A 19,443-nucleotide genomic window follows, 5' to 3' on the forward strand; every position below is an offset into this window, starting at 1 on the left:
TCGGTCGCAGTAAACAGATGCTTAATGTTGTGAATTAAACAAAAACACTTGCTTAGGTTTAGGCAATAAAACTAAACTATAGTTAGGTTTAGGATAAAACATCATGGTTGGGCTTAAAACTACTATGTTTGTACGGTGAAAATGTGACTTGACGTTGTGAACAGAGGACATGAATGAACAGTTGATTGTAACGTGACACACGGGATATGGACAGCGGCCTCCTGGATGAAAGCCTTGTGTTTGTTGGACCCATCCACCACCCCTCCCGGTTTACATCGTAGTTAACAGAAAGCCTGGTGCATCTCCTAACGCCGACTGCCGTGACAAAGCGTCTGTATTTGACACCCTGGGAATGAGAACGGGTTGGTACAATACAACCCCTCTTAAAAAAATCCAAACTAACCCTTTCAGTTATTTCCAAACTTAACGCAGCTAACTTTGACTCAGCTAGTGCTAGCGTTCACATTATTCATAACCTTATTGATTTAACTTACTTTGGTAACCTACGTCACTGCCTTTTCCTAACGGCTGAGTGGGCGATTCCTTTTGAACAAAAAACGAAAAAGGACGCAGATGAACCTGCCCTTTAAATAGTGGCTTTGGGCATACGTCGCATTACTGTAATAGTTTTCAAACATGATGTGGTGTATTGAGTACTTTAAAATTAGAGTTTTTAGACACTTTTTACAGAAGGAAAACTCAGATTGATTGCATTAGATAAACTACAGTGTTGCTCTTTAACATACACAATCATTCATCAGATAGGCGACTATGGATCACTCTCACTAAATGGACTCCAAACTGATTAAAATGAAAGCTTGGGAGGGATGCCAAATAGCTACTGTAAAGGGACTAAAATAAGGGAACTGTGACAATCTTGTGCGGGGGGTCATAAATTATTACAAAACTGGAACTAGAGTCACAGTCTTACAATATCGGGGCTGGTAGTGACATCCTGTAATATTTTGATGTTGCTTCTCAGATGTACAATAATGAAAATAAAAAAATGCTTTGTGTGGTATATGATTGTGTCTCTCTGCCTGGTTTTGTTGTTTATTTTACTTATTGATGTCCAAGCATGTCTGTATTATTAAAAAAATACAGAGAATCAGTGGTGTCTTCTATAAATACAGTGCTCTTCTGTGGTGCAGGTATACGTTATGCATCAATGGCAATGAATAGTACTCAATACAAACTGAAAATGAAGAGGCTGTTCTGCACGGAACTGTGTTAGTCAGATAATCACACACATTGTGAGGAGTTTTAGTTAATTTAACAGTGAATAGGAGTAAGCAGTGAACGGTATCCAACATTTCCAGAATAATTAAATCCAAAGCAAAATATCGACTTTCGCCTTGGCAGTTAGGAAGCAGCAGTATGGCATTAGATGTATTTGCATAAACATTACTTCTCTTGGGGTTTGCTTTACATACTGTATACTTAGGTTTGCTCTTTGATGGCACTTACTATGTAAGATGTAACTACTCAGTAGGATGTACCACTGAACAGGAGGGTGCACAAAAGGGGCAAGTAACATAACGGTCAGGTGATCATAAAGTAACAGGGGATTACTTAAAGGTGCTAAATGCGAGATTGGGAGCGGTTTAGCCAACGGTGCTAACAGTGAAAACATTAGCAACAGCGCTGACAGAGCTAAATGCGTTAACCTGGGGGGATTGGAGGGTGGGTGCTACAGCCAGTGGGGCACGCTCACATGCACGAACTACGAACATGCACTGAAAGCATGCAGGGTCGGCCCGGCTATGTCAACAAAAGACGGGAAAAACTTGGATTACAACACACACAGAGGGACAGTGAGTTTAATAACTACTCAGCATGATGTATCACTTTAGACTGGGGAGGCACAAAAAACTAACTAATGATTAAATAATGAGTAATTAGTGAGCCATTGGACCTACTCATGGTAAATGGACTTTTAGTCTTCTAAACTACAACACTGTCAGCATTTACCCCAATTCACACACACATTCATTGGTTGATGTGCAGTTCACCGATGGCGTACCCTCTGCAATGCAAGGTGCGCATCAGGATCTAATCTAAAACGAAATGCGCATTCACACGCCGATGAAGAAATTTGAGGTTCAGTATCTTGCCCAAGAACACTTAGACATGTGGACTGCAGAAGCCGGGGGATCAAACCACCGATCTTCCATTAAATGACACAAACTCAGCCACAGCCGCCCCTAATGTAACCCTGGTTTCTATACTGCTGGCCACTGAGCAGCTCTAGATCTTAACACTAGAGGTGAAAACTAATATCAGTTTTCACTTAACAACTTAAAAGCAAAGCAGAGGTACTGGTACTTTACGGATTTATATTTGTGCCTCATTCCTGAGGCATGATGGCAGATTGGAAGATAGAAGATTTTTTTTCAAGCACATGAGAGAAATTATTTGTCACGCAAAGTTTGGCAGTATCCACATAAGTGCGCGACGATAAATACTTATGTGGATAATAGGAATCACGGTAGCAAATGTATCAAGCTCAAAAAAAGATTCTTGTACAAATATAATCTATGTGCTTGCAAAAAAAAATGTCTGTGCTCAAAATGTGTCAAAAATTCTGGAGTTATTTTAAGCCAACCAAAATCTTTTCCTCAACCTAACTAAGTAGTTTTCCTGCCTACACCTAACCAAGTTGATCTTTTCCTAAACCTAAACAAGTAGTTTTCCTGCCGACACCTAACTTAGTAGTTTTCTTGCCTGCACCTAACTAAGTTGATCTTTTCCTAAACCTAACTAAGTAGTTTTCTTGCCTAAACCTAATAAAGTAATTTTCTTGCCTAAATATAAGACCGCATGCATATAATGAGCGTAAATTCATGCGTGTGGCTGGACATTTGTTTACGAACCGTTGTTTGAGAATACGTTGCTTTTTGTGCAATTCTATAACTTTACTCCTTTATAAATAGATCTGGAAATACAAACCAATATATTTTGGACAGTTGGTCAGAAAAAACAAGGAATTTGAATACATCCTCTTCAGCTTTAGGAGTTTGTGATGGTCATTTTTCATTCATTTCTGACATTTTATAGAGCAAATGATTAATCAAAAAGATGATCTTCAGATGAATTGATAATGGTGCCCTGGTATCGTGTCTGTAGTTATACGAAGGCTTAGGGGTCACTTGTATCACCTGCAACATTAATGCTGCAAAGTGCAGCTTACAAATTAACACATCAATAATGTAACACTGTAGATAGGTGCCCTTCTGCATCGGCCCCCAGGTAATGCAGCAAAAGCACGACTTCTGCTCATATTTCACTCACTTTGAATGAATACATTTTTGAACACAGAACTTGAACTTGTATGCTGAGTATTTTTACATCTTTATAATGTCGTTTATAGTCAAGCCAATTATCTGTAGAGCTGCAACGACTGATCGATTAGTTGAAAATCATTAAATTAATCGCCAACTATTTTGATAATCAATTAATTGGTTTGAGTAATTTCTCAAGAAAAAAAAAGTCAAAATCCTCTGATTTCAGGTTCTTAAATGTGAATATTTTCTGTCTTCTTTACTCCTCTATGACAGTAAACTAAATATCTTTGAGTTGTGGATAAAACAAGACATTTGAGGACGTCATCTTGGACTGTGGGTAACACTGGGTCGTCATTTTTCACCATTTAATGACATTTTATAGACCAAACAACTAATCTATTAATCGAGAAAATAATCCACAGATTAATCAACAATGAAGTTGATCGTTAGTTGCAGCCTTGATTATCTGATCGCACAACTGGGGACACCTCAAACAGCGCTTTGGCAAACAGTTCAACTGGTTTCAGGTGGGGAGAATGGCAAACATCCCGGTCCATGCTGACTGACCAGGCTGTCACAGAAATGGAGGAGAGACAAACTCACAAGTTTTCTGTAGTGAGTGACAGTAAACATACAACCCAAATGTTTGAAGAGTGAGGCTCCCGAGGCGATTTCCCACTCCCTGTGTGTGACAGCTGCCAGCCTTCCCAGTTCACCTCTGGTCCTTCTCCATCTGTCTCCTGCCTCTCAGACTGGCTGTTATTTCATATAAATCACCATGATGGTCGAGGTATAAGCTGTGGGGTGATCGTGCTTTTGCTGTCGCTGCTCCTAAACTATGGAACAAGTTACCCCCTGATATACGCACTGACCTAGTACTTTTTAAATCTAAGCTCAAGACTTTTTTTATTTAGATTGGCTTTTAATACCCAGTAGCGCTGTGTAATTTTTCCTGTGCTTTTTATGTACCTTTTTATGATTTTATGATATGTTGTGTTTTTATTCCTGTTATTTCTTGTTGTTAATGTAAAGCACTTTGGGTACCTTTTGGTTATTGTAAAGGGCTATACAAATAAATGTTGATTGTTGATTGATTGATGATGACATAAATCTGTTCAGGTAGCTATGGCTACATTGACTTCTATAAGCTGTGATGCTATGGTAGTTATAATCAAGCTATACAAACACAACTGCTTGGATAAACATGGTGTGTTCAGTGGTCCATTTGTCCTTTACCTCCATCTCATCAGCTGACCCATGGATCTGATAATGGATCACACATCAACAAGACATTAAGGATGATGCCATTTACCCCCCTTCAAACCCTCAACTTGACCACTGGCTGTCCTCTCCTTTGCTGCCAGGATGAGCTTTCATGTATGGAAGAAGGAAATGCTCAGCAGCAAATGTGGTGCACGGTGTAAAAGGATGGCGCCAAGGTCATTCGAGGGTAACTGAGAAAATAACACACCATCTGAGCAAAAGAGACACCTGAAAAACACAGCAAACTGTCCCATTCCTGTTATTCCTCACGCACGCGACTTCAGGAGGTGCATTTGACATTTTAATGGGTTTATATCTAATCGATAATCTGCTGCAATCTCACACTCAGGACATATTTATGTCCAAAATAAGTCGGTGCATCGCAATGTGATGCGCTCCTTGGAATTACTGCACGTGTTAGCACCTCAGAATAACAATATCAACAACAATCCTCCGCATACAGCACCCCATACACAGCATCATCCTGCAGGGTAAGAGAGATCCAATGCAAATGGGAGAACATTTAGTCCACTTAAACACAAAAAAAATGTGCATAGAAATTTAAAACATTGCAGCAAGCTCATGCATGCATGCATAGGGGAAATATACAACAGATCATTTTCTGTCATAAAATACTTCCAGCTGCACATTTCTATTGGAGCATTTCAAACTACAGGAGTTGGAGCTCCTGTGTCCATCATCCCAGAGTGTCCAAGCAGCACTAGACATTTAAAGGGCTCTTTACCTGGTAGCTCAGCATGCTCTCGGGGTCGGTGACGGGCATGGTGCTCGTGGCCCTGTGGGTTTAACCTGCTCAGTGTTCACGGAGTGGACAGGTGAGACTGATCACCTCTCAGCTTCAGCGCACGTTTTTCAAGAAAGCAGACACGAGTTGGTAACAGCTTCAGACATGGCGAGTATAAACATCTCTTCTTCCAGATGAGGTAAACGGTGAAATGGATAATTTTTGCACCCCCCACCCCACCACCCCACTGTGTTATGATGATTTCCCGGCCGCTCTTCCAGCTCCCCTCCCTCCCTCCCTCCCTCAGTCCTGGCTGTGGGATGCAGGATGCAGAGCGCGTCACCGCAGCCTCAGCCAATCAGAGCGCAGCGGCGCACAACGCGCTGCGACGCACTGCTGCTACCAGAGACACAATAAAGACAAGACTATTATAAGCTTATAGAGAGCTACGTCACTCACTCCTCACAATGTCCAGTTTGGCAGCTTCTCACATTTCAGCATGCCAAGATGATGTGCTGTGATCATTGTGTGCAAAGCAAATGTTGTTGCTTTCTTTATACTTTATATAACATATTGCACTCTGCATCCTCCCTGCTATTAAAATCATTACTGAATATGTATGCTGACAAAACTTTATTTTTTACTTATGTTTATTTTCTTTATATACAATAGGCTCCATTTATTTTCTTTGGTGGGAAGAAGAAATGGTGGAAGTTTTTAGATCCCTTATTATATTATATTATTTTATTTTATTATTATTCATTCATTCATATTATTAATACAACTTAAGTAAGCTACAACTACCTCAAAATTGTAATAAGAAGTACAGTACAGTAAAATACTCCATTACACGTAACAATCCTCTTGCATACAAACGTTTACTAGAGTAAAAATAAAGAAATATTTGCAGCAAAATACGAATACAATTTATATTAATAATAGGCCCCAATATAAACATTTCATATGTGTATGTGTTATTATTATATTATATTATTTTATTATTATTTTATTGCACTGCTGCTACCCGACACAATAAAGCCAAGATTATTATAAGCTTATAGAGAGCTACGTCACTCACTCCTCACCACAATGTCCAGTTTGGCAGCTTCTCACATTTCAGCATGCCAAGATGTGCTGAACTGTGACCATTGTGCACACAGCAAATGTTGTTGCTTTCTTTATACTTTTCACATATTGCACTCTGCATTCACACAGCTATTAAAAATCATTACTGACAAAACTTTATTTTTTAATTATATTTATTATCTTTATATACAGTAGGCTCCATTTATTTTCTTTGGTGGAAAGAAGAAGTGGTGGACGTTTTTAGATCCTTTACATAAGTAAATAGCAAATACCACAATTCAAAAATACTACATTACATCCTGTATTCAAATTATAGAGTAAAGGTAGAGAAATGTTAGCTGCAAAATACACTTCAACTTTATATTAATAATAATAGGCCCCAATATAAACATTTCAGATGTGTATGTGTTATTATTATTATATTATATTATATTATTTTAATTTTATTTAATTTTATTTAATTTTATTATTATATTATATTATATTTTAATACAACTTTAGTAAATAATAGAGAAATATTAGCAGAAAAATATGAATACAATTTAAATTAATAATAGGCCCCAATATTAACATTTCAGATGTGTATGTGTTATTATTATTATATTATATTATTTTACTTTATTTTATTATCATATTAAATTATATTTCAATACAACTTAAGTAAGCTACAACTACCTCAAAATTGTACTTAGAAGTACACTACAGTAAAATACTCCATTACAAGTAACAATCCTCCTGCATTCAAACGTTTAGAGTAAAAGTAGAGAAATATTAGCCGCAAAATGTACTTCAACTTTATATTAATAATACGCCCCAATATAAACATTTCAGATGTGTATGTGTTATTATTATATTATATTATTTTATTATTATTTTATTTTATTATTATTCATTCATTCATATTATTAATATAAATTAAGTAAGCTACAACTACCTCAAAATTGTACTTATAAGTACAGTACAGTAAAATATTTACTATTTACTATTTACAATTAACAATCCTCCTGCATTCAAATATTAGCTGCAAAATTTACTTCAACTTTATATTAAATAATATTACCCTAACATGAGGTTTATGTATTCATTATATTATATTATATTATACTATACTATATTATACTATAATAAATTATATTATATTATATTATATTATATTATATTATATTATATTATATTATATTATATTATATTTACCCTGTAAATTATCTAATAAGACATGGAATAGCGTCTTCAGTAGTAAAACATGAAGGATAAAGTGGGCAGTGAGCACATAAAATGAAAGATTTATTGATCCTGTAACAAACACTAGAACATAACCTACTGGAAAGCCTTGGATGCCACCTGGTGTGGAGGTAAAGCATTGCACACAGAAGGATATATGCTTCCTATAATCCATAAAGCTCATCATGTGCACATGTCTGACAGAGTGACGGCGTATAAGATGCAGGACAGTTTTTTTCTGCTGATGGTCACCTATATATATATATACATATATATATATATGCATATATATATATATAAATTGATAAGGAAGCAAAAACACTATGAAACTAGGCAACCTCCACATTGGCCTCAGCATGAACTCTTTCCATGAAAACATCCTCCACTGCCACACTGTCAGATTGGATTTAGCTCCACTGCAACCGATAGCAGTTCATCAGATACAAGTAAGTGATCCACTTTCTTCAACGCATGGCTAAAGGTGGGAGATGTTTTTCATCAGCGTCCTGTTTCTCCTGGGAGACGGTTGTCCTTGGCAACCGTAAACACTCCGTGGGAGCATGCACGGTTGTCATGGGAACGGTTTGCAGGTGCATGAAGGAAGCAGGTCTAGATGGGCAGCAGAGAGGTCGAGTCACTTGGGAGATGACAACATTATAGGTTTGTATATTCAAAGTGAAATCTCTAATGTTTTTGATGTATTTTTGGAGCATTTGTTATGTCTAATCGCTATCAAACAGAGGGCCCATGGTCGTTCATCGTGGTTATAGCCTACAATAGATGCGTTTCTTACCTGCTTTATTATTATTATTATTATTATTATTATTGTTATTATTACTATTTTTACTATTATTATTATTATTATTATTGTTATTATTATTATTATTATTATTATTATTATTATTATTATTATTATTATTATTATTATTATTAATATTATTATTACTATTATTATTATTATTATTGTTATTATTATTATTATTGTTTTTGTTGTTATTATTATTATTTCTGTGCATGCTTATGTGCTGCATGTCTGCCCCTGTATGCGTATACGAGTGTCTTTTTGCAGCATGGGTATGTCAGTGAGAAGCTGTGACAGCCTCAGTCAGCTCTGTCCAGATTTAGATGCCTGCTTGACCCAATTTACATCCTTCTTCCTTCAGTAGCTGCTGTACAGAGGCAAAGTAGGTGTCACATATATAGCCTATCATTTATGTAATGTTTTCTCTGTTTATTCCTCAAGTGCAGAGGAGACCAATATTATTACATGTTACGATTATTTTCATTTCACGTCAATTAATTCTGTGGATTATTTTCTCGATTAATCGATTAGTTGTTTGGTCTATAAAATGTCAGAAAATTGTCCAAAGCCCAAGATGACGTCCTCAAATGTCTTGTTTTGTCCACAACTCAAAGATATTCAGTTTACTGTCATAGAGGAGTAAAGAAACCAGAACATATTCACCTTTAAGAAGCTGGAATCAGAGAATTTAGACTTTTTTTTTTTTGAAAAATTACTTAGACTGATTAATCGATTATCAAAATAGTCGGCGATTCAATTAATAGTTGACGACTAATCGATGGCTTGAGTAAAAACAGCAATATGAAGATGTAAAAATACTCAGTCTACAATTAAAAGTTGTGTTTTCAGATAAGATTCTTTCAAATTTTTCTTTTTTTTAGAGAAGATTTTTTTCGTTAATCATTTGCCAAGATGACATCCTCAAATATCTTGTTTTGTCCAAAGATGTTCAGTTTACTGTCATAGAGGAGTAAAGAAACCAGAACATATTCACATTTAAGAAGCTGGAATCAGAGAATTTTTACATTTTTAAAAACAATTATTATTAATCAGTTATCAAAATAGTTGGCGATTAATGTAATAGTTGACAACTAATCGATCAAGCGTTGCAGATCTACTTAGGATTAATATTAATAAATCTGTATAATTGTATATCCTACAATATGCTGTTGTGAAACTAATACTGTTGAACACATTTCTGCTTCCAGACAACTGAACACTGTGCGTTGATCAGCTGAAGAGAGAACTGTATCAAAGTATAACATGCAACAAATGCCATGTGAGTGAACATGTCTGCATGTACAAATACACGCTACAGTTACTTTATACTGAAATCTGACCGAGCAGTTTGTCTCAGTGTTACAATCCACAGTGGCTCCAGTGGAGGGGAGGTTACGCCGCAGTGTGCCAAGCCTGCCAGCGATCAAGCCGGACCGGCTAAAAACAGCTAAAACGTTCGTGGAGAAAGCAGTGAAGGTGATTCTATGTACAAACCAGACCTCACTACATTTTCACCCTCTATATCTTTAACATGCTATGTGACTCTTTCTATCTGTCTTCCACTCATTCTCAGCTCAGAAAAGTGTTCTCAGTGCAGGGGCCCTACCCTGTGATCCGTGCTGCCTTATGGGCCAGAGGGTGGGTGGAACGCCGTTTGCCCCATCCTGCCCAGAGAGCACCTCATTGCCATGGCAACGGGGAGGATGATGGCGATGATGGTGATGTCAGCACTGATGTTACTGGTGAGACAATAGGAGGACAAAGTCCTAACAGCTACCAAATCAGACACTTATTGTGAGAAGACAGGATGCAGCGTTTATACCAATAACTAGGGCTGTCCTGAATATCATTTTTTTGGTATTCGAAGCTTCGTTGGGCAATATTCGAAGGTATTCGAAGCTTCACGGGAGCGGCGCAGCAGGCTGACATGTTCTTCTGTCTGTCTGTCTCCCTGGTTTCAGTGACTAGGGCGATGCCGCTGTTGCACTACTGTACACACACACACACACCTCTACGTACAACAAACAGCGATATTCATCTGAGAATAGCTAATAATAACTAATGTTAAATATGAATAATGAATAATAATGTGGGATTATTCCTTATTTCATGGGCTATTTTGGGATTTATACATTATTATTACATACTTATATATAGAAAATAAAAAAAGATTTAAAGGTCCCATATCGTGCTCATTTTCAGGTTCATACTTGTATTTTGTGTTTCTACTAGAACATGTTTACATGCTGTAATGTTCAAAAAACGCATTATTTTCCTCGTACTGTCTGCCTGAATATACCTGTATTTACCCTCTGTCTGAAACGCTCCGTTTTAGTGCATTTCAATGGAATTGCAACAGAATTGCGTTGCTAGGCAACAGATTGGGTCCATGTTTACTTCCTGTCAGCTGATGTTATTCACATACACTGCAACAGGAAATAAACTGGGACACATTTAGAATGTTTACGTTTAAAACCGTGTAAAGGTCTAAATATTGTATATTTGTGACATCACAAATGGATAGAAATCCTAACGGCTTGTTTCAAACGCGCAATTTCTGAATAAGGGCTGTGTGTATTTCTCCGTATATTGAGCGTTTTGATAGTTTAACAGTATTTATATAGCACTTAAACCTGCTTTATAATGTAAAAGACCTGAAAATCTCACTTTTTACAATATGGGACCTTTAAAAAATGAAGCATTCGAATTGTGATTTGGAGGTCGAATACCATGGTTACGGTCGAAGCGTCGAAGCATTCAGCCCTACTGATAACACACTGAAATCTCACTAGTCTTAAAGAAAATGGATGTTTATCAGTAACTGACACACTGGGAAAAGAATTTATGTGTATTATAAGACCCAGCACACATTATTACTAACAAAGTATCAATCAATCCTATTTTTCTTTTTTGTCAGTCCATTCATTTAAATTTGGTCTAAAAGAGAGATCAGTAATATTGTCTCTTAGCTGTCAGAGCTAAAAGTGCAGGAGTGGTTAGCGTATGTGTAATTGGAGCGCTAGTTTAGATACATGGATACCCCTACACGTGATAAATGATATGCTGTGTACCACATTACAGACTCCAACCTATAACAAAGACCCCTACCCTCTTAACACACCCCTCTGCACATGTAAGCCCATGTGCAAACACACACACACACACACACACACTCACACACACACACTCTCTTCACTTATCCCTTTACAGAGAGAGTGGACGAAGGCGGGAAAGAGGAGAACCTTGATGACACGTATGATCTCATGGTAAGAAGTGAACCAACGTGACACTGACATCTTGCACAGAAGCAATCAAACATGCTGTTATTGTTGAGTCTTTTTCCATCATGCTGTGTATTCTGGCTCATTCAGCTCTCGCTAACTAAAGCTTTCCCCAACGTTTTTCTAGTCTCGCCTGGTTCGAAATGAAACAACGTATTTCCACTGGACAACACGTCGGGATTACATAGATTGGCGCTCTTTACGGAATGACCAATTCACAAACCACTATGCAAATTCTGGGACGTTTACTACCAAGGTCTCATCTCTTAAATGATTTACCCGCAAAAATCAACTTTGGCCATAGGTCAACTCGTACTCTCTGTCTCCTACTGTATGTATATGTGTCTATTTCTTTCAGGTCGGGCTCTGTGTGAACCTGCGTAACCTTCAGTGGTTTGATACAGCTGATCCGGACACCTTCTTCCCAAGATGCTACCGACTTGGAGCAGAGGATGAAAAGCATACATTCATAGGTCTGCTGCATGGCTCTATTAACACATAGTCAACATTTTGCTCTATCAAAGATGCAAAGATGTGTCTAGGTGTAAATGGAACCAGGGAAAATAGATGCACGTTTGAAATGGACTTATCAGACCAGTTGTCTTTTTTTCATTAGTGATGCATCATCATCTTAAAGGGGAGATATCATGCTCATTTTCAGGTTCATACTTGTATTTTGGTTTTCTACTAGAACATGTTTACATACATTAATGTTTAAAAAAACCTTTATTTTCCTCATGCTGTCTGCTTGAATGTACCTGTATTTTCCCTTTGTCTGAAACGCTCCGTTTTAGCACATTTCAATGGAATTTTAACAGAATTGCGTTGCTAGGTAACAGCTTGGGTCCATGTTTACTTCCTGTCAGCTGATGTCATTCACATACACTGCAACATGAAAAAAACTTGGACCCATTTAGAATGTTTACGTTTAAAACTTTGAAATGGTCTAAATATTGTAGATTTGTGACATAACAAATGGACAGAAATCCTGACGGCTTGTTTCAAAAGCTCAGTTTCTGAATACGGGCTGTGTGTATTTCTCTGTGGATTAAGCGTTTTGATACTTTTTCAGTATTTATATATCACTTAAGCCTGCTTTATAATATAAAAGACATGAAAATGTCACTTTTTATAATATGGGACCTTTAAACAAAACTACATGCTCTCTCTCTCTCTCTCTCTCTCTCTCTCTCTCTCTCTCTCTCTTTTCTATGACAATGAAGAGGATTTCAGGAGGACAGCGTGCACCAGCCTGCTGCAGCATGTGGTTGAGACAAGTACATGGAGGAGAGATAGAGCAGAAGACAAAAACAGTGTTTCTGATGGTAACAGATGCAAAGTATTTTTTTAACAATGCACCTTTGAAAATCATGCCATGATTCTGTGATACCAATCTTGTTTCTCTCTACAGAGCTGGATGATGTGGAGCATCAATTTGTTGGTCCGGGAATGATCGACACGGCGTTGCACGTGTGTCAAGAGTTTCTCAGTGTTTTAGAGCACGGAGACATCGATGTAACCGTAGAAACACGGCCCTCAGTGGAGGAACAGCAGTGGGCAGAGTTCCTGCAAGACTACTACATGGTTGTGCAGTGAGTATGTTTTCTGGGAGCTTCCTGGGTTTGTTAGACTGAGCCTTCTAAAAGGTCACACTATATTTATCTACAGTACTGACGGCTTATCAAATAATATAGGTCATTAAGAAAAGTTAAACTCACCCTAACATGTATCTGAACGAAACAATATATTATGTTCTTATTAGGTGACGTTCAGAAGAGATTATATATTATTAAACATACAATACATATGTATATGGCTTTAAATAACACTACCTAGAGTTCATGTTAGGACTCAGGATGAGGTTAAATATAGACTCAGTTAGGTTTAGGGTTTGCATTAAAGTAGGGCTGCTCCCTCTTAGTCGATTAGTCAACTAATCGGTCGTTTTGGTCTTAGTCGACTAAGATTTCTTTAGTCGTTTAATCATTTTTTAATGCTTTTTTCATGCTGAATAACTTATTTCCAAGAAACTTAAGAGCACATCTCTGGTAAACACAAGATTTAAAGTGGTGCGTTTATGTGATTCTTTTTGGAGAAACGTCACAGATCTGACGATTAAATCAACTAATCGATTAGTCGACAAAATCGTATGAGTGTCAGTTGACGAGGAATTTCTTTACTAGTATACGTCATTATGACTGCAACTAACCATTATTTTCATTGTCGATTTTCTCGATCAATCGATTAGTTGTTTGGTCTATAAAATGTCAGAAAATAGTGAAAAATGTCAATCATTGTTTCCCAAAGCCCAAAATGACGTCTTCAAATGTCTTGTTTTGTCCACAACTGAAATATATTCAGTTTACTGTCATAGAGGAGTAAAGAAACCAGAAAATATTCACATTTGAGAAGCTGGAATCAGATAATTTATTTTCTTAAAAAATTACTCAAACTGATTAATCGATTATTAAAATAGTTTGCGATTAATTTATTATCCGACAACTAATCGATTAATCGTTGCAGGCGAACTGCAGCAGTTACTGGAATGATATAACTTTTTCCAGTTCACACCACTGTATATACAAATACCATAAAATATACATGATACCACATGATAATATTTATAGCGTGCTATTTTGGCAGTTAGTATACAGGACATTGATATAGCCCTGCTGTATAAACACGTATGCAAACAGACAACATTGAGCTGTCAGAACACTATACTGCCTACTTTAAATCTAAAAACTAAGCAAATATAAAGCTGCCTTTCCTTTTTTCTAAACTGCTGGGTGGAGCTGTTGCTTCACAGTCCGCCATTTTTCCCCCAACTTCCATTTCCCTAGTGCGTTGCATTAGACACTCAGAAATGAAGTGGTTTTAATACTCATTGGTATTTCTACTGCTCAATTTTGTAATTTTTTCCACTGTGAATAAACAGTACGCCTACTGACATAATTACTGTATAGTACGCAAGCACAATTACTGCCTGAAGTAAAGCATGATGGGAAGATTTAGTGAATCTGCACATTAATAAACTCAATATGTGATGTCTGTGTGTAGTGACGGTGCGTTGATCAGGGGCAGCGGTGTGTTTGTGGAGCGCTGCCAGGCCATGTTAATCAGACTGCAGGAGGTTTGCCCCCAGCTGGATACCGATGGAATAAATAACATCTGGATCATCAAACCAGGCGCCATGTCTAGAGGACGAGGTGAGGCTTTAAAATAATAATAAACATGATAATATTAATCTTCATCCTCTACACAATACTGAAAACAATATTGAAAATACCATGTTGATTTTTTGTCAATATTATGGTTGCAACATGAACTGTGACATACAGATGTCACTGTTGCTTCCTTTTCTACATTTAATTGCAAAAAATGATTTTAGCCTGCTGTTTGTTTAGAAGGTGTTCAGCAACTCCATGTCCTCTTAGATTAATACAGTTTTGATTTATTTAAGCCAGTTTTTGTGGGGGTTTTTCTTTTCCATGTCACCTCAACAACCAGGTATTATTTGTATGAATCGCCTGGATGAGATTTTGGCACTTGTGGACAGTGACAGAGCCCTGACTAAGGAGAGTAAGTGGGTGGTTCAGAAATACCTGGAGCGTCCTCTGTTGGTCCACGGCACCAAGTTTGACCTCCGCCAGTGGTTCCTGGTCACCGACTGGAACCCTCTGACTGTCTGGTTCTACAGAGAGTGCTACCTGCGGTTCTCCACTCAGCCTTACTCGACAAAAACTCTGGACAGGTCAGACAAAAGAGAAAAACAAATTATACACTTGCACTTGACCTTTACTGTATCTCGTATCTATGAGGGTTTTTTGAAGGGATTGATTTAACAAATGTAAGTAGGACTTAATGTACTCATTTCATTCACTCACCTTCATGACCTAACCAGTGGGCAACTCCGGGGTCTGAAAAGTGAAGCCAATGCATTAGCGCCTTAAACTTGCATTCTTTCTAACAGCCAGCAGGGGGCGTCTCCTCTGGTTGCAAAAAGAAGGCTGATTGTATAGAAGTCTATCAGAAAATGAGCCTACTTCTCACTTGATTTATTACCTCAGTAAACATTGTAAACATGAGTTTATGGTCTCAATCGCTAGTTTCAAGTCTTCTTCAATACAGCATGATGTTCATTTAGTAAATCATGGCCCCATTTAGAGTCAAATAGACCATAAAGCAGGGTGTGCTTTAGGGCGTGGCTACCTTGTGAGTGACAGGTCGTTACCACGACGTTGTCCGGTCTGGGAGTTGTCTGTGTTTTCGTCTTACAACTTTAACCCTTTCACAGTGTGTTTACAGTTTATGAAAGTTAATTATAACATTTTTGGTCGCCTAAAAGTGTCTTATTCAGTTTTCGGTTGTACTTTGCTCCACCTTCTCGTGTCACTTCTGGTTGCAAATAACCAATGGCGACAGCTAAAATGCCAAACTCGAGGCTTCAAAACGTCCATCCACAAACCAACGGTTGACATCACAACTTCCTGATGTCCTCTTCTTATATACAGTCTATGGGCCTAATCTTCTTCGTTATTTTCCTCAGCTCAGTCCACCTGTGCAACAACTCCATCCAGAAGCACTTCCAGCCGTCCTGTGAGCGCCACCCAGGAGTGCCTGAGGACAATATGTGGTCCTGCTCTCAGTTTAAGGCCTATCTACAGCGGCAGGGCCGTGGGGCAGAGTGGGAGTCTGTGGTGGTCCCAGGCATGCAGCAAGCGGTGGTCCGTACCCTGCAGACAGCCCAGGACCTGGTCGAGCCCCGCAAGGCCAGCTTTGAGCTCTACGGAGCCGACTTCATGTTGGGCGGAGATCTGAGGCCTTGGCTTCTGGAGATCAACGCCAGTCCAACTATGGCCTGCTCCACCGCTGTGACCGCTCGCCTCTGCCCTGCTGTGCAGCTGGACACACTGAGGGTTGTGCTCGATCGACGGACTGATCCCAGCGCTTACACAGGAGGCTTCCAGCTAATCTTCAAACAGGTTGGAATGTTTTTACACCTCATACCTATAGAAACAATAGGTGTTCATTTCCAGGGGAATTACACTGAATAATACACCAAATACATTTATTTATGTCTTCTTCTATCACCCTTCCAGGCTGCAGTTGAAGTTCCTCAGTATGTGGGAGTGAACCTGCTGGTGGAAGGAGCCCCCATAAAGCGATCCAGGCCTCCACTTCACAGACAAACTGTTATTTCTAACCCGCCTCTCGACATCCAGTTCCCTCCGGACCAGTCGTTGTCAGGAGAGGTTGAAACGACACATAAACCATCAGGTCACAAGTCCTACGCAGTCTCCACATTCCGCCACTCAGGCAAGGAGAACCGAGCTGCTGGAGAGAAAAGGAGGCAGCTGACATCAACATCTCCTAAGAGGGAAGCCGAGGGGAGACCAGATGTTCAGACTACCTCCTGTGTTAGCAAGTCCCGTCGCAGTCTGGCACGTGAACAGCCTTTGGTGGTACACACTGAACCTCAGAGGAAAGCGCGACGTTTGGGTTTGAGTCTTGGTGCCAACGGGGCAACTCTGGTCCCACGGAGCCTTTCCTTTTCCCTCAGCCCCCCTCACAGCATGAAAGACTGCAGATCTCAGGCCAACCCAGGCCATGGATCACACATCTCCAGGTCCTTCCTTCCCCAGACGGCATTTGAGGCCAAACACAGGACTCCTGCCCGGGTCTTTCCTTCACTCCGGGGTCCCCTTCCTACCTTGGTGGTCTTTAGCTTGCGACCGAACATTGTGGCTGGAGCCACTGCCTGTCGTAATCCAAATCTGTCCTCTCATCCCAGCGTCCACAGGCATCAGTTCTTCCTCTGCTCTCAAAGGCAAAGCATGGGCAAATATAAAAGAGAGTGCACAGGGGAACATAAATACCAGTGGTATTGAGAAGCCTGTTAAAAAGATGGAAAGCAAACAGTAGGAAGTGCTGAAGAGGTTTTGGTTGCAATAACATTGTTATCAATTTATTATTGAATGGGCTTAAGCCTAATGAACAACACGTTACATTTAGTATCATTCAAATAATTGTGATGGCATCAGATTTTGTTTGTAGAAACTTGAGACAATCATGATGAGTGGCAGAAGGGAGACATTTTCAAATCATTCACAGGGGCTTTAAAGGACCAGTGTGTAGCATTTCGGGGATCTATTAGCAGAAAAGGAATATAATATTCATAACTATGTTTTCATTTGTGTATAATCACCTGAAACACATAATCCCTGTGTTCCGCCATGTTGCTCCGCCATGTTTCTACAGTAGCCCAGAACGGACAAACCAAACATTGGCTCCAGCGAGAGCCTTTCACGTTTTTACATTACCTGAAGGCCACTGTAGTTCTCTGACATGCTTGTGAAACTGCGGTAATGTGAGCTGCAGAGCGCAAAACCGCGTTACCGCCAACCACCGTCTTACTTCCGTTACTCCTAAAGTAGTGTTATTATGGTAAAGATGACCTCTGAGAGAGGCGAACGGCGTTTCCAAGGTTTTACACTCGGCGGCTCACGTTACTGTAGTCTTGGAAAGGGAGGAGTGAGCGGAGGGGAACTCAGACGGTTGAAATCTGCAACCACACCACTAGATGCTACCAAATACTACACACTGTACCTTTAAACACATACCATATATTTCAGTCGCAAATTTTAATTACGTCTTAGTTTGGCTGAGTGGATTAAATGTATGTTTTATGATTATGTTATGAATGCAACAGCAATCAATACTGTGTTGAATGCAAGTTCATTTGTATTAAAACAAACAAACAAAGAGTTAATTCAAGCATCTCCAGTGTGGCAGATATTCCAAGGTGACTGGGCAGAAAATAATATAATGAAATGATCACTGATTTTATCTTCTGGGGACAAATAATCAGCTCCATGTTAACATGATGTTGGCATTTTAAATGGCCAGCAGGTGGCAATAAATGTTCAATGATCTAACTACATGCAAAGCCTTTCAAGGAGAGGGAATTAAAAAGGAAAGAGCAGTTCTTATCCAGATGTTGGTACATCTTTAGCAACACCTGGTGTAACTGATCTTTGGGCCTCTTTTTAAACATAAAGTCAAAATGTAAAAGAAACTCTGGGAGAGAGCTACAACAGCCTCAATGCTCGCTCATGACCACTGCTTGATTAACATTCCTGAATGATTAAGAATCAAATATGTCAAATATGTCTGAACTACATGACTAAAACAATAAACTACTGAAGTTGGCAAACTGAGAGATATATTATTTTTTTTGGTGGCATTCCCTTAATTGGACAGATCGACAGAAATAGAAACAGACAGGAAACAACGAGGGAGGAAGAGCGAGCAATGACGTGAAACAAAGGTCAAACGGGAGATGTTGTGGTTATATGGTATGCGCCTTAACCACTAGGCCTCCATGACCCAGCTACTGAGATGAGTGTTATTATTAAACTATGGAAAATTGTTAAACTGGCTGAAAAACTGGGTTCACTACATCAGCTTGCAGATTATATGTCATGACAGCAATAAAAAAAGGAACTACTGAAACAAACGACTGGAAATTAATTCTTGACGAGAATCAGTTTAGAAGGAGCTAAATGACATTTAGGGTGCAGGCTTGACTTCAGTTTGTACAAACAAACTAGATATGGAATGAAACAACACTCCCTCTGCTCAGGAATGATAATATGTAGTTGAAGAGCTTGTGATGTCGAGCATAGAGATTGGATACGCTCGGCCTGTTTAGAAATCTGCAGCATGAGATAAGCCTTGTTGACTGTAAGAGCAGTCACA

At 38.9% G+C, this 19,443-nt stretch overlaps 2 protein-coding genes across 8 annotated transcripts in view; one reads left to right on the top strand and one right to left on the bottom strand.

Annotated features, from left to right (window-relative positions):
• slc4a8 (solute carrier family 4 member 8) overlaps nt 1-5,586 on the bottom strand; it is a 48,693-nt gene extending 43,107 nt beyond the window's left edge. For 2 of the 3 annotated variants that reach the window (XM_037773332.1, XM_037773324.1), the window contains exon 1: nt 5,293-5,585. In XM_037773332.1, coding sequence (XP_037629260.1) covers nt 5,293-5,331 — 39 coding nt within the window. In that variant the 5' untranslated portion in view covers nt 5,332-5,585. Of the gene's footprint in view, nt 1-5,292 lie in introns of all 3 variants that reach the window. The other variant, XM_037773337.1, reaches the window with a different exon arrangement.
• A 2,191-nt stretch (nt 5,587-7,777) lies between these two features.
• On the top strand, nt 7,778-17,921 carry ttll3 (tubulin tyrosine ligase-like family, member 3). Of its 5 annotated transcripts, none has more exons than XM_037782500.1 (13): nt 7,778-8,045; nt 9,610-9,680; nt 9,759-9,877; nt 9,975-10,143; nt 11,612-11,667; nt 11,810-11,938; nt 12,041-12,155; nt 12,906-13,007; nt 13,094-13,274; nt 14,743-14,891; nt 15,193-15,436; nt 16,232-16,667; nt 16,785-17,921. In XM_037782500.1, the coding sequence occupies exons 2-13, from the start codon at nt 9,665-9,667 to the stop codon at nt 17,571-17,573; spliced, it is 2,505 nt and encodes an 834-aa protein (XP_037638428.1). In that variant the 5' UTR covers nt 7,778-8,045; nt 9,610-9,664; the 3' UTR covers nt 17,574-17,921. The 5 variants fall into 5 exon arrangements, with proteins under 5 accessions (XP_037638428.1, XP_037638415.1, XP_037638435.1 ...); XM_037782487.1 differs by lacking the exon at nt 7,778-8,045 and adding an exon at nt 8,052-8,259; XM_037782507.1 differs by lacking the exon at nt 7,778-8,045 and adding an exon at nt 8,052-8,259 and having other exon boundaries at nt 9,975-10,119.
• The last annotated feature ends 1,522 nt before the right edge of the window (nt 17,922-19,443 follow it).

This window comes from Sebastes umbrosus, chromosome 1 (genome assembly GCF_015220745.1).
Source record: "Sebastes umbrosus isolate fSebUmb1 chromosome 1, fSebUmb1.pri, whole genome shotgun sequence".
NCBI classification, from domain to species: domain Eukaryota; kingdom Metazoa; phylum Chordata; class Actinopteri; order Perciformes; family Sebastidae; genus Sebastes; species Sebastes umbrosus.

Excerpts from the sequence above, each read along its gene's own strand:
- ttll3 (XM_037782500.1), top strand. Across the intron at positions 11,668-11,809 it reads ATGACACGTATGATCTCATG|TCTCGCCTGGTTCGAAATGA; the intron begins GTAAGAAGTGAA and ends ACGTTTTTCTAG. Across the intron at positions 13,008-13,093 it reads CAAAAACAGTGTTTCTGATG|AGCTGGATGATGTGGAGCAT; the intron begins GTAACAGATGCA and ends TTCTCTCTACAG.